The sequence below is a fragment of the Chionomys nivalis genome, chromosome 5 (genome assembly GCF_950005125.1).
Source record: "Chionomys nivalis chromosome 5, mChiNiv1.1, whole genome shotgun sequence".
NCBI classification, from domain to species: domain Eukaryota; kingdom Metazoa; phylum Chordata; class Mammalia; order Rodentia; family Cricetidae; genus Chionomys; species Chionomys nivalis.
Genome location: NC_080090.1, coordinates 109057207 through 109072285, shown reverse-complemented (window position 1 = coordinate 109072285; position 15079 = coordinate 109057207). Strand labels below are relative to the sequence as shown.

At 39.7% G+C, this 15079-nt stretch overlaps 1 protein-coding gene across 1 annotated transcript in view; it reads right to left on the bottom strand.

The window, feature by feature from the left end:
* The window catches only part of Phlpp1 (PH domain and leucine rich repeat protein phosphatase 1), a 219522-nt gene that overhangs the window by 119282 nt on the left and 85161 nt on the right, over nt 1-15079 (bottom strand). The window contains exons 2-3 of the mRNA XM_057770046.1: nt 10975-11171; nt 4459-4584 (exon numbers count right to left, since the gene is read on the bottom strand). Of these exons, the coding sequence (XP_057626029.1) occupies nt 4459-4584; nt 10975-11171 (323 nt within the window). The remainder of the gene's footprint in view (nt 1-4458; nt 4585-10974; nt 11172-15079) is intronic.

The window sequence follows — 15079 nt, the reverse complement described above, 5'->3', positions numbered from 1 at the left end:
GTCCCCGATAGGGATGAGAACAGGCAGGGAAGGATGGAAGGAGACGGTGCTGGGAGAGACAACTAGAATCTGGGGGCATCTCTGGGACAAGCTAGAGACCTAATGCAATTGAAACTCCCAGCCATCTATGAGGGTGACCCTATTTAAGACTCCTAGCGATGGGGGACCAGAGCCTGTAACCAGGCAAGACTTCTAGTGGAGAGATTGGGACACCAATCCAACCACAAAACTTTTGACCTATTATTTGTACTGGCTACAAGATGTGCTGGGGTAAAGGTGGCACAGAAATTGTGGGAGTGACCAATCACTGACGGCCCATACCATACTTGAGAGGCCTATACCATGACAGGACCAGACCCAGAGACAGGATAGCCCAGAGACCTAGGATAGAACACAACTTGCCAAACACAAATGGCAAGAAATAAAAAAGTCAATGAAATTATTCTTAATGAAATACTCATTAGGAATATACTATATTAGCATATTATATAATAAGTATATTTAGAATATATATATAATCATTAGTAATATTATAATGTTATACTCATAGATTGGTGCCTAGCCCAATGGTCATCAGAGAGGCTTCACCCAGAAACTGATGGACATAGATGCAGAGACTCACAGCCAAACATTAGGGGGAGCTCGGGGAATCCCACAGAAGTGGAAGAAGGAGGAAAGATTGTAGGGGCCAGAGGACACTACAAGTAAACTCAAAGAATCAACTAATCGGGGCTCATAAGGACTCACAGAGATTTAACCGACAACCAGGGAGCCTGAAGGGACTGACCTAGGCCCTCTGCATATGTGTTACAAATGTGTGACTTGGTCTTCTTGTGGGACTCCTAACAGTGGCAGCAGGGGCTGTCTCTGACTCTGTTGTCTGTTTTTGGGATCCTTTCCTCCTACTGTGTTGCCTTGTCCAGCCTCAATAGGTGAGGAGGTGCCTAGTCTCACTGCAAATTAATATACCATGACTGGCTGATATCCATGGGCGATACAACCTTTTCTTAAGAGAAACAGTGGAAGAGGAGTGGACATGATGGAGGTAGAGGCAAGAGGAGAGAGGGGAAACTTTGGTCAGGCTATCAAAACAAAAATAAAGCAAAAAAAAATTTACTTATTTTAAAAAAAAATGGTTATGGGTGTTTTGTGTGCATGCATGCCTATACATCGCAAGCATTCACGCACTGCTTTCAAAGGCCAGAAGAGGGTGGAAAATCTAGAACTGGAGTTACAGGTGATTGTTAGCTGTCATGTCTGGGATGAGAATTGAACCCAGGTCCTAAGGAAGATCAGCAAGTACTCTTAACCAACTACTGAGCCATCTCTTTATCCCCCTTACAAAAATTGTAAATGCTCATTCTCATCATGCAGGTCTTATTTAAGTGACCACATTTTTGCCATTTTATGAGTGTAGTTTCCGTGTCATATGTAGAAGTCACTATCTCACAGAAGATGTCCTGGTCATCTGGTTCTTACAATCACTCTGCCTGCACTACAGCAATTTTCTCTGAGCCTTAGGTGGAGGAGTTGTACTACAGATGCATTAGTTTAGTCTGTGCATCCCACAGACACTTATTCTCTGTATTGTGACCAGTTACAGATGTCTGTAACGACCTACATCTACTGCAAAAAGCAACTGATTTCATTAGGGGTGAGTGATACACTTATTTGTGGATAGAAGGGTAAGTATTTAAAATAGAGTTACAAATTATACTCCTTCATGAAAATGGCACTAATATGTTCTCTCTAGAATCAATGACCTCTTTAGTCACAGATAGCTTAGCTAGGTCTAAGTTCACAGTACCAGGCAGGAGTTACCTCCTAATGAGCGAACTTTAAGCTAATTAGACAATTAGCTATTGTCTAGTAGACCCAAGAAATGATTGCAACTATGGTACCTGTGGGGCTAGGTTGATGGCTCAGTCACAACGTTCTGTACTGCTGTTGGGAGGCCTGCATCCAGCAGTACAGGGATTTCAGAGATTACAGTATAAACTAGACTTTTCTACCTGAGGGGGGTTTATAAAAAGCCATCTCTCTTGATGGCTTCCTTCTTTATTCTTCTCTCCTCTCACGTTCCTTCTATGTTCTTTTTCTGTTCTTTCTACTGTATACTTTTTTCTACAGCTTATATACTCCAGTAAAGTTTTTCAGGCAATATAGGAATTACAATGTGGCTACACTCTGTTTTTCAAGTGAATGATTACAATAAATACAAAACAAACAGTAAAAAAACAGCACGTTTTCCATATCCCTTTCATGATGAAACATTCTATGTTCTACAGGTGATTATCCCAAGAACCCACATACATCCATACCCAAGCAACTTCTGATAGATTAACCATGTGGACAAGCAAGGTATTCCTGTCAGGTCTTGGTATAGAAGGTCCTTAGTCTTTGTGTTGCTTTCATTGGTTAATAAAGAAACTGCTTTGGGCCTGTTGATAGGGCAGAACTTAAGTAGACAGAGAATACAGAACTGAATGTTGGGAGAAAAAAGGGCAGAGTTGAAGAGACGTCATGGATTCGCCAGAGACAGGTGTTGGGAATTTTATCCAGTAAGCCACTGCCACGTGGCAATACACAGATTAATAGGAATGGCTTAAATTAAGATGTAAGAATTAGCCAATAAGAAACTAGAGCTAATGGGCGAAGCAGTGATTTAATTAATACAGTTTCTGTGTGGTTATTTCGGGGCTAAGCTAGCTGGGTGGCCAGGACGAACAAGCAGTCCCTCCTTGCAACAAGGTCTTTTACTGGAAGATTGCAAAGTTACAAAGAAAGGGTCAATTATTTTATTACTTATCCTGAGAGGTAATCTTTTTTTGTTTGTTTTGTTCTTTTGTTTTTCGAGACAGGGTTTCTCCGTGGCTCTGGAGCCTGTCCTGGAACTAGCTCTGTAGACCAGGCTGGTCTCAAACTCACAGAGATCCGCCTGCCTCTGCCTCCCGAGTGCTGGGATTAAAGGCGTGCGCCACCACATCGCCCGGCCCTGAGAGGTAATCTTATAAGGAGTCTTAGAGAAATTGCAAACCTAAACTATTACATGAAAAAGAATCAGTCAGCTCTACCTTAAATCTTTAGGGTATATACCCACTCATCAGCAATTTTTTATATCAGGAAATTGAGGGAAAAATGAGTATGAGGAATTAATCATTTCCTTTGGATATCAACCAATTGTAGTAAGAAAGGTCCATCAGCCAATGACAATTGGGTTGCTTTGTTCTTGTTCCCTGACCTTAATGAGGTCCACATTTTGTGCCTTTCTAAAACTTTAGATTGTCTTCTTAGGTTTTTTCACCACAGAACTATTTAACAAAAACATCTTAGTCTAACTTTGTTATTTTCAAAGCTTTGTTTCAGCTATGATGTACCCCAAAACCTGTGAACATCTCCCAACATTAAGGTAAAAAGAATTATTGGGACTCAATTGCTAGTCATTAACTTGAGCTACATCCATGTGGCTCCTTAGGTGAGACTCACAGACCTGGTTTTGAAACACATCCTTGTATTTATTTTTATCCATCAAAACTCTGTATAAGCTCTTATTATTATCAAATTAGACAGCACAGCTTAGGGAGGGGTCATCTTCTTGACAATCCACAGGTAAGAATGCCCAGTAGAATGGGATGTTTCCCAGAGCTAAACACACTATATTACAGGCAGTGGAGGTCTCCCTATATCCGCTCAGACCATGGCAGATGCCAGAGAAAGACAGCTGCAGCAAACATGGAAAGGAAAAGGGGAAGCAAAAGACATTCCAGGTTCTGCGGTTCTGTGGCCCTGCTTAAACAAATGGGCCGACCAAAGAGTCTCCTGATGGTGTGCTGACACCTGGAACTCAACTGCCACTGGCTGCTCCTCTGGCATGACCAACGGCAGTTCTGCCCCTAGATGAAGAGCTACAGCCAATCAATGGCTGATAAGAGAAGGGAATCAATTTTCTCCAAAGATAGTTATCTAATCCCAAGTGGTCAGCATTAGACACATATACAAACGAGAAAAACTAAATGAACTCAGAAGGTTGTATCATGAATATGCATACACACACACACACACACATACACACACGCACTATACCACACCACACCAATAATAATAATTAAAGAAGCCATAAATTTGAAAATAAGTGGAGGAAATAGAAGGAGCTGAGGGAGGAGGAGGAATAGACATGATTTAAAATACTCAAATGAAATTCTGAAAGAAGGGAGGGGGGAGGAAAGGAAGGAAAGAAGGAAGGAAGGGAAAAGTAAGAAATACACCTTAATTTTAAAATGCTATGTTTAGGGGCTAAACTAAAATTGTGTGTGTGTGGGGGGGGGGTGCTTGTTTTCACTCATACTTAGCTTTCTAAATATTAAAGCTTGCTAATCACTAGTATATCCGAGAGAGAAAACCACAGTGTAGAAAACTGTTTGGATCTGAGGAAGGCACAAAGCAAGAGTGCAGGCTCACCTTGGAGACTTGCCGCAGCCACCGTAAGTACTCCGTGAAAGTATCAAAGCAGATGTAGTAAGTCTGGCTTTGGGGCCCCGAAGAGCTGAATGCTAAGCAGTGCTGGTGCTTTTTCACTTCTTCCACCTGTGAGGAGCAAGCAACAAAAGCAAGTAAGTCAGTAGAAGCTCAGATTAGCTGCTAACCACACCTGCATCCCTCCCACTTATGTGCCTCTTTCTAACAGTGACATCCTTGCATCTCAAACAACAATCTGACAAAGACAGGAGAATTTTTATCTTCATTAGAATTCACCACCCAAATTAATTTCCCTTCTTCCTATTGAAAAGCAGTACAGGCCCTTCCTTTCTTACTTTATATAGGTATCTTCCCAACAAGGTTTTGGGCTTCTTCCTCCTAGAATTAAAAACAATAAACTCCCATTCACAATAAATTATTCACAGAGAGAAAGGTAAACAGAACATACTATACAAACTCCTGTCACTTTCTTAACCAAAAGGGCCATAAAGAATACACAAAAGGATCTTTAAACTGTCATTATGATGACACTGTTCAAAATGTAATCATATCATTAATGAAAATCAGTTTACGATCAGTGTATGTTTACAACATGAACAGCACACTCGTACAGCTCGCTCTTTCCGGGCTCAGGATTGCCGGAGCCTGGGTGTGCAGGGCAAGTGTTACATTGCAGCTAAAAATCTAGTCCATACATGACACACTTTTCAAATACATCTAAACATCTCAGGTTTAAAAAAAAATTATAACCTAAAAGTTTAGAACTAAACAAATACATGTCAAAATCTGTGCAATGAAATCAAGCAAATAAAGTGAAATTAAACATCTTTTAATATTTAGGAAATTAGGAAATTAATTTTCTTAGCATGGAACTTATTCTGAATCAACTCTCCACTAAATGACAATAATAACAGAAGTAGAAACTGGAGCTGAAGGGATGGATCAGTGGTGAGAAGGCTGTGATCTGACTTCCGCTGCTGGCCTCCATAGGCAACGTTATTCAAGTGTATGTACCGCCTCCACAACACAAGCACATAATTAAAAAGAAAATTAAATCTTAAATTTAAAAGAATGATGTGGGGGCTCAACAGGTAAAGGCACTTGGTACCCAGCCCAACAACCTGAATTTATCTGAATCCTCCATCATAGAAGGGGAAAATCAATGCTCCAGGTTGTTCTCTGACCTTCACACATAGACCATGGTGCCCACATGCACTCACAGGTGTATACACACTGTAAATTAACAAAGTCATGATAAAAATATAAAAGACAATCAGACATGTACTTTAGAGTGAGTGAAAATTACACCTTGGCAAACAAACTGAGTACCATCCTGTGATGTGACTATGCTTACCTTCTAGAGGCCAGTAATGTTCTCCAGTGTACACACTCAAGAACAGTGTATTTCTAGAAGCTCATTTGGATTGATCTCTTCACTGTTGAGGACCTGTCTGACCTGCTGTGTGGTGTTTCACTCTGGAAATCCTTGCTAGGTTTCTTAATGCCTTTGCAGCAAGGATACTGGTATTCACCGAACACTCCACCTACTTCTCAGCACTTCCCACACCCTTACAAAAGTAAAGTCAACAAAAATAATTCTGGCTATAAGCTGCTGACAAGAGTGGGATTCATCACTATTTCAGATCTAAATACACAAGAGTGGGGCTTGAAAGAAAGCATTAAACCAGCCACCAGGTCTCCCTTACAAATACCTACAACCACAGCTCCAATGTGCGCAGGAAGAAGACTGCTGGAGCTGCTGACTTCCAGTTTAGCCATGAGGTTCAGGAAGAGGAGCAGGCAGCAGTGACTGTAAGGACAGTGGACGTTCTGGTCTCGCCTGCTTTCATTCATGCACATTAACACTCACAACACACATGGAAAGATAACTCTTCCAATAGACAAGAACCAGTTCCTCCTTCCTGTGCCACAGGCCACCAATATCAAACAAGAGAAGAGCAGTCTATCCTGCAGGGTCCCTATACAGTGTGCAGAAAGAGATTAGCCCCAAATCCACCGACTCATACAGGAAATGGTACAGGAATGAGAAGTTACTATTTTAAGGCAACAAGATCTGGTAATTCTAGTATCATGGTAACACTAACTTCAAAGTTAGTGTATCAATACTTTTTGTTGCTGTTTTCTTTTTGGGTTTCTTGTGCTCCCCTATGACTCATTGTCCCGTCAGTGTTCTAGGGGGCAGAAGCAGGAGACACAGCTCCCCATTATAACCTTCATGAGCCTGAGAACTTCCCTTAGATTTGGACCAAACTAGAATTCACAGCTTCAATGCTGAAAAGAATTTTTGAAAGTAGCCAGTTTATGAAATAGAGCTGAAGTTTAATAAAAATGTTTTAATACAGGTTTAAACATGTTGATGAAAAAATGGATACTTAGAAGAAAGCAAGATATACTCTAGAGCCCAAGCGTGGGCTCCTCGATGGAGAACTGAGAAGACTAAGACATACCCAAGGCAGTATAGGCTCAAGGGCAAGCCGCCTGTTCACTCTTCTGAACATCAAAAACATTTCCACATAATATCAAATGTTCCTGGGCATAGAAATTCTGTTTTAAACAATAATTTCTGCCTTAAAAATGTATTTACAAGAAGGAATATCAATCTACGATTATGTCAAAAACACTGTAACAACAAAAATATGGAATGTTAGTAAAGTAGAACAATCCTTAACATTCATAAGTAGAAGAATTACCTTAAAAACTATAGTAACTATGGAATATTTATAGATTAGAACATTAAAATGAAAACTATGTAAACATGACATCTTACAAAATCTATACAATCGTACTTAGATCATCAAGCTTGGCAACAAGTGCTGCTACTCAGAGACAACTCACTGGTACAAGTCAGCTTTCTTTAACAATGAAGCCACCCAAATCGAAGACCCAGATATTAATTCACACACCTTCGAACACCTGAATTTTGACAAAGACGCAAAAAAAATATCAAATGAAAGAAGAAAGCATATTTAACAAATCGTGCTTGTTTAACTGGATATCAACATGTAGAAGAAAGAAGACAGAATCATATCTATCTTGCACAAAACTCAAGTCCAAATGGATCAAAGACCTCAACATAAAGCCAGCCACACTGAACCTCACAGAAGAGAAAGTGGGAAGTACACTTGAACGCATTGGCACAGGGAACCACTTCCTAAATACAACCCCAGCAGCACAGACACTGAGAGAAACAATTAATAAATGGAACCTCCTGAAACTGTAAAGCAAAGGACACGGTCAACAAGACAAAACGACAGCCTACAGAATGGGAAAAGATCTTCACCAATCTCACATCAGACAGAGGGCTGATCTCCAAAATATACAGAGAACTCAAGAAATTGGTCATCAAAAGGACAAATAATCCAATAAAAAAATGGAATACAGACTAAAACTGAGAACTCTCAACAGAGGAATCTAAAATGGCTGAAAGACACTTAAGGAAATATTCAACATCCTTAGTCATCACAGAAATGCAAATCAAAACAACTCTGAGATTCCATTTTACACCTGTAAGAATGGCCAAGATTCAAAAACACCGATGACAACTTATGCTGGAGAGGTTGTGGAGTAAAGGGAACACTTTTGCATTGCTGGTAGGAGTGCAAGCTGGTACAGCCCCTTTGATGTCAATGTGGCGATTTCTCAGAAAATTAGGAAACAACCTTCCTCAAGATCCAGTAATACCACTTTTGGGTATATATCCAAAGGATGCTCAATCATGTCACAAGCTCAGCTATGTTCATAGCAGCACTGTTTGTCATAGCCAGAACCTGGAAACAACCTAAATGCCCCTCAACCGAAGAATGAATAAGGAAAATGTGGTACATTTACACAATGTAGTACTACATAGCAGAAAAAAAAATCTTGAATTTTGTAGGCAAATGGATGAAGCTAGAAAACATCATTTTGATTGAGGTAAAAAGACCCAGAAAGACAATTATCATATATATTCACTCATAAGTGGCTTTTAGACATAAAGCAAAGAAAACCAGTCTACAAATCACAATCCCAGAGAACCTAGACAACAGTGAGGACACTAAGAGAGATATACATAGATCTAATCTACATGGGAAGCAGAAAAAGACAAGATCTTCTGAGTAAATTGAGAGCATGGAGACCTTGGGAGAGGGTTGAAGGGGAGGGGAGAGGCAAGGAGGGGAGCAGAGAAAAATGTAGAGCTCAATAAAAATCAATAAAATTAAAAAAAAAAAAATGAAGGCACTTGTTATTTGAAAACTGTAAAGTGATCATGCCTGTTGGTGTGGAAAACTGATACAATAGCAACTACCACTGGACTGTGACCACTACCCCACGCTTCACTTCCAGCTCTTCCACATACAAATTAAAAAAAGAAAAAAACGCTCTTGCATTTAATCTCAGTTTTTCCTTTACCAACTAAAACAGGATGACAAAAGGAAATCGACAAACACTAATGGAAGCTCAAATTACAAAAAGTGAATGATTTTCTCCTAACTGGGTCAACAGGTTTTAAAAGACTTGGTTTTCAACAAGCACCATTATTTTTAAAGACAGCGCAAAGCAGGTTTGACAAGATCTGCTTGTAAAAAGCGGAAGCTATTAACTTTCAATTCACTCAATAGTAGAAGTCTATCCAATAACAGGCCTGGGAAACAGGACTGGCCTCTGAATGGCAATGCTAATTATAGACGGATTTTCTGACCTTACCTGAACATTCCACCTGCTCTTCTGCCTCTCTCTGAGTAGAATAATCTTGTTCCCACTTTAAATGTCAAAAAATTTTTCACACTTCAATTTCTATTATTGTTACGTCTTTCATTACAAAATGCTTTCTTCCTCCTACAAAGCGTTGCCCTTTTACTAACCTCCCACAGTGCTCTTGTTTTCTGTGCCCCGCTTACAGCTATAATACAAATGATGATGTATCCACCCTTCCTCTCCTGATAAGGAATCATAAGCTGTTCAAAGGTACAGATGGTTGGACTTCCCATTTCTTAGTATCAAACACAGTACCTTCCCTCACAAAAGCTAAGCAATAAATCATTATATCACATTTGCCTATGCAAACACCCAACATGGCAAACGAGACTGACTTTACATATAAACCAAACATTAACTATGTATTTTAAGAGAATCATCTATGATGACAACATTAATGGCAAACTTTTCATTAATCCATAAAAAGGCAAAATGTGAAATGATAAACTGCACTCAGTGGGCCACGGATGTGTCTGTTTGGTAGAAAACTTGCCTACCATGTGTCAAGTCTGGGTTCGGAAACAAACTAGCTGTGGTGGCAAACACCTGTAATCCCACACCTGTAATCCCAGGCAGGTGAATCAGGAGTCGAGGTCATCCTTAACTAAACACACATACTTTCACTCAACTCTTAAAGCTGAAAGGGTAACCCGCAGTGGTTTCAAAATGGAAGAATGAATAGATTTAAATCTACCTTCTATGGTGAAAAGGCTTGAGTATCAGCCTTCCTGGGGCTAGGGTATGCCAGGAGAGGGCAGAGCAACTAGCACAGCACAGAGCATTCCCAAGGACAGACTAAACTACAGAGCTGCTGAACATCAAAGCCACTATCACTATGCAGATCCAGCCTTTACCTTCAATTCCGACTTCTAGAACGTATCAGACCTGTGTCAATAAAGTTTGTATTTTCACAAAAATGGCTTCTTATTTTTCCTCTAACTGCATTCTCCATCTAGATCTACATCCTTCCCCATCGAGAGAGAGAGAGAGAGAGAGAGAGAGAGAGAGAGAGAGAGAGAGAGGGGAATGGATGGATGGACGAATGAAGGAAGGAAGGAAATACTTGTTTCATATGTCCTCAATTCCAACAAACTATTTCTCATCTAAACGAGAACCTTTAACAAATGACATCATTTTAAAAACAGCAAACACTGATGTGATTATAGTGATGCTATCCCCAACAGAGAATTTAATACTTGTTTATAAATAAATCATCCAAGAATTTACTACTTCCCTGAGAAGAATGGTTTTATTTTATAAGTGATGGCTAAAAATTAGTTAACGTGCCCAAAGAAAAGCAACTGGTAATGTGAGACACATCTGTCAAGCGTGTAAGCAACAGTTCCGGCTCAGAATGATCAGTCATAGTACACAAGGAAGCAGAAGGTAATGGAAGTCGGGTCAGACTTCAGCAGTAGGACATGTTAAACCTTCATAAGCACACTTGAGTATTTCTACAGTCAGACTCAGGAATGATGTTCTGTACTATGAGTTATGTGCTCAACAAAACAAAAGATGTCTACTTATAATGTTTATCATCTGCACTCTAAAACAGAACAATGACATTCTGTTGATCCACTTTTCCTCATGATCCAATGGTATTGTTATTTTCACAGTTCTAGTAACCAATATCAGGAAGTAGGAGTTCAGACAAGCCAAATCCATTTCCCTTTTATTAGAGAAATGGCTGAAACGTCCTTACAAATGCTGAAATACTTTTCAGCATTCTTGTTTTATACTCACTTTTCCACCAATTAGTGGCAGAACATGCATCTTTCCACTCAAGCTGTCTTTCACAGATGATACTATCAAGCACGTCCCACACAGGATAACCTGGCGTCTTGTCCATCGGTTCACTGGCAACTGCATTTTGCCTTTTCGGACATTGTACATTCCTGAGAGCTGAATCCGCTCAGAACTCCCAGTGCTGTGCGGTTTTCCTAAAACGAACACAAGCAAACATGTTACATGTTAGTCTCTAGAAATACGCTTTTATTCCCTCAGCTATATACTAGATCAATTAATTAGGAAACAATAGTTATAGGGGAAAAAACTAAAATATAACTAAAATAACATACAGCCAAAAAGTCATTGTGGAATTATGGTAATAAGAATGACAATTATTCCTCATGCATTTTAGTAACAAGTAAAGCATAACTTTTTTCCTTAAAATAAAAGGAAAGACTGCTTTAGGTCCTTTCTTATTACCTATCTCATTACAATTTATTATATATTTAACGAGAGATGGATTCAAGATTGATTGTGTGCTAGTCATTAGAAAATTAAGAAGAAAAGATTACAGGCTAAGAGAGAAAATAACATTCAGCATTCCACACTGAATAAAAATAATCAGTCTTACTGGGATTAACTGCCTGTTTTCTCCCCACACTTATTCAATGTATGCTTACTAAAAAGAAGGAATAAAAATTACTGTTCCAATAGGAACATACCACAAGATGAAGGTCTAGTACAGCAATGTTTGTGATTTCTGGAGAAAGGGGCAGGGGCAGAGAGCAGCACTGAGATTTAGGACAGTGAGAAAGACTTCAATAGTTACTACTGAAGGTAGTTATTATGTTTGTTTCTACCCAGAAAGCCAGGAGCCAGGTGCAGCTTATGTGGTAGCTGCATTTTTCCCCAGATAGACTCTGTTTGCTGTGGCAAGCAGAAGCGCGGGCTCCCTTAAGAAAATGCTTCCTGACTGTTAACATAGGTAATATTACATCCTTCTGGAGTCTTTGATGGAGTTGAAGACTAGACAGATTAGTTATAGTTTTCCTTAGTTATCATAAAAGACCAATTAGATACAAAACTTTAGACTCACAAAGATAGATGATAGAATACTTTAATTTTTGCCTAATACAAATAAACTAAATATTATAACTATGATTCTTTAATACCTACTTTGTTATACGTAATTTTACTATGCTAAAGTTAAAAGTCTTCCTTTTAATTAGTCAGAAAAGAGGAGATGATGTGGGATATCCTTCTGTCTATGTGTTGCTTTTATTGGTTGATAAATAAAGCTGTTTCAACCAATGGCTTAGCAGAGTAAAGCCAGGCAGGATTTCTAAACAGAGATATAGAGAGAGAGTAGGTAGAGTCGAGGAGACACCATGTAGCTGCAGAAAGAGTCAGACGCCATGAAGCTGCCCAAGAAGCAAGAGGTAACAAACCATGAGTTTCATGGTAAAATACAAACTAGAAATGGGTTAATTTAAGATATAAGAGCTAGCTAGAAATACACCTGAGCTGTTGGCCCCTGTTGTACTAATATAGCTTCTCTGTGACTATTTGGGTCTGGGCAGTCAGGAAACGAATGGGCAGCCTCCGTCTTAGTCTGCTTTCTCTTGCTGTCATAAACACCATGGCCAAAAGTAACTTACAGGCCATTTCCATTGCTGAGGAAAGTCAGGGCATGGGCTCAAGGAAGGAACCTGGAAGAAGGAGCTGGTGCAGACGTCACAGAGGAATGCTGCTCAGGGGCTTGCTCTCTGGCTGTTGTGTTGAGCATGCTTTCTTATATAGCCCAGGACCTCCAGCCCACAGTGAGCAGGCCTCTCCTGTATCAGTCAGTAGCCAAGAAAATGCCTCACAGACATGCTCCAGACCAAGCTGATGGAGAAAACACTCAATTTTGGTTCCCTCTCAAAGCATGTCAAGCTGACAACTAATATCAGCTACCACATGAGTTCAATTTAGGCCTTCTGAATGTGACAGATTCTTTTCAATAGAAGAGACAGTAGGGAACAGATACGATTCCAAGAAAAAAGGAAAATGGCCTAAATCAATACACCACAACTGAATTCCAAAACCCAGTTTTCTTGACTATAAAATAAAGTAACATTCTCCAACAAAGGATCTGATCAAACACACGCAAATGTGTGATCAAACACACTCACTCCTTCACACATGTGTGTGATCTAAACACACCCATACCTCTGCACATGTGTGTGATCAAACACACCCACACTTCTGCACATATGTGTGATCTAAACATGCCCACACCTCCACACATGTGTGTGATCAAACACACTCACTCCTCTGCAAATGTGTGTGATCAAATACACTCACTCCTCCACACGTGTGATCTAAACACACTCACACCTCCGCAAATGTGTGTGATCAAACACACTCACTCCTCCGCACGTGTGTGATCAAACACATTCGCTCCTCCGCACATGTTTGTGATCAAACATGCCCACACTTCCACACATGTATGTGATCTAAACACACCCACACCTCCACACATGTATGATCTAAACACACTCCACTTCCATAATGTGTGAATACAAAGCAACAGGTATTTTATTTCCTCACATCAGAGAAGCTTCAAGGAAACTTAACAACTATCACATGTGTACATATGTGCAAATAACTATAATAGAGATGAAGGGGGACATAAAACAAAAACCAGGGAAGATAAATGAGAGTCTTTCAATTCCCCAAATCCAAATATCTCCTAAACAAGCTCCACAGCAAATCACCAGGCTGACTTAGGCCAGGAAGAACCGTTAAGAGAATGAACAAAGACTGACTGGATTTTTTATTCTCTTTATTCTCTAGTCGGAAAATTCCAAAGAGTTTTGGAGCACAGGGCAAGACAGGTTTGTTCTTGGAAACTCCTGAAGATCCCACGCCCAATGTTGGTCTGACTGAATTTTGTCCTCTAGCCGCTTCTCCTCCTGGGTGTTCCCGATTAAACACACCCTCAGTTGTGCACCAGCTGCACTCTGGGGAACATGGAGGTCAATGAGGTAATACACGCCTGGGCAGTCACACAAGCACACCCTTTGTGTCAGACTCCCTTATTCTCTGACATCAGAATCATTTAACTATCACTAGTCTTCCAATTGCCAACGCACTAATAAATACTGATAACACAAAAGAAAGTGATGCCTCCCAGTTTATAGCGGAGCCAATGGGTAAAGATTGGGCTTTGGAAATGTTACACAAGTCACCTACAAGATCAAGACATTCTCTCAACTCAGGATATGATCTGAAAGCAAACATTTCAAGATGAAACAGAGGACAACAAAAAATTTAAAATCACATGTATAGTTTCTCTTCTACCTACTTACTTGGCATACGGCAGAACTGACGATCCAGAGCTAACAAAATGGTTCAGCAGGTAAAGGCACTTGCCACTAAACCTGAAGTCCTGAATCCAATCCCTGAGACCAACATTATACAAAGATGGAAAACTCTCACAAGCTGTCTGTCCTCTGATCTTTGCTGCACATACATACACACATACACACACACACACACACACACACATGCATAAGATAAATGTTATGTTTTTTAATGGTGTTCTATAATAACCTTATAGGAAATTATCATGATGTCAAAGGATCTACTTCTTAATGACTTCCTGAACACTCCTCTTGCACATCACAAAGACAGTTTTTAACTTACTTTTATTTCTCATAGTACAGTTGCTGGATTGATAGTGGTGTATAAAATGTTTTCCATAAGTCAAACCTATGCAAAATTCTAGAAGTATATTTTCTTAAGAAAATCTTCCCTTTATTACACAGCTTAAAGCAATATTTCAGAATCACTTGGGTTTCTGACACCTATAACAGACATACAGTTTTGAAATCCTGGTAGTCAAAGACCAAATGCTGCTTTCAGCATCACCACCAGAAATTTTGTTTTATGCCAATAAATCTAAGAGGTTTAATACACCTACAACTCCTTCTCCAAAGTAAGATATTTCCTCCAACAAATGCATTCCTCATATGCATGAATTTCAACTTTCTGCTCACTACGAACCAGCTACTTAATGTTTCTATACCACATAAAGCCACTTGAAAAATGCATAAAAGAAAGCTAGGAGAGGACT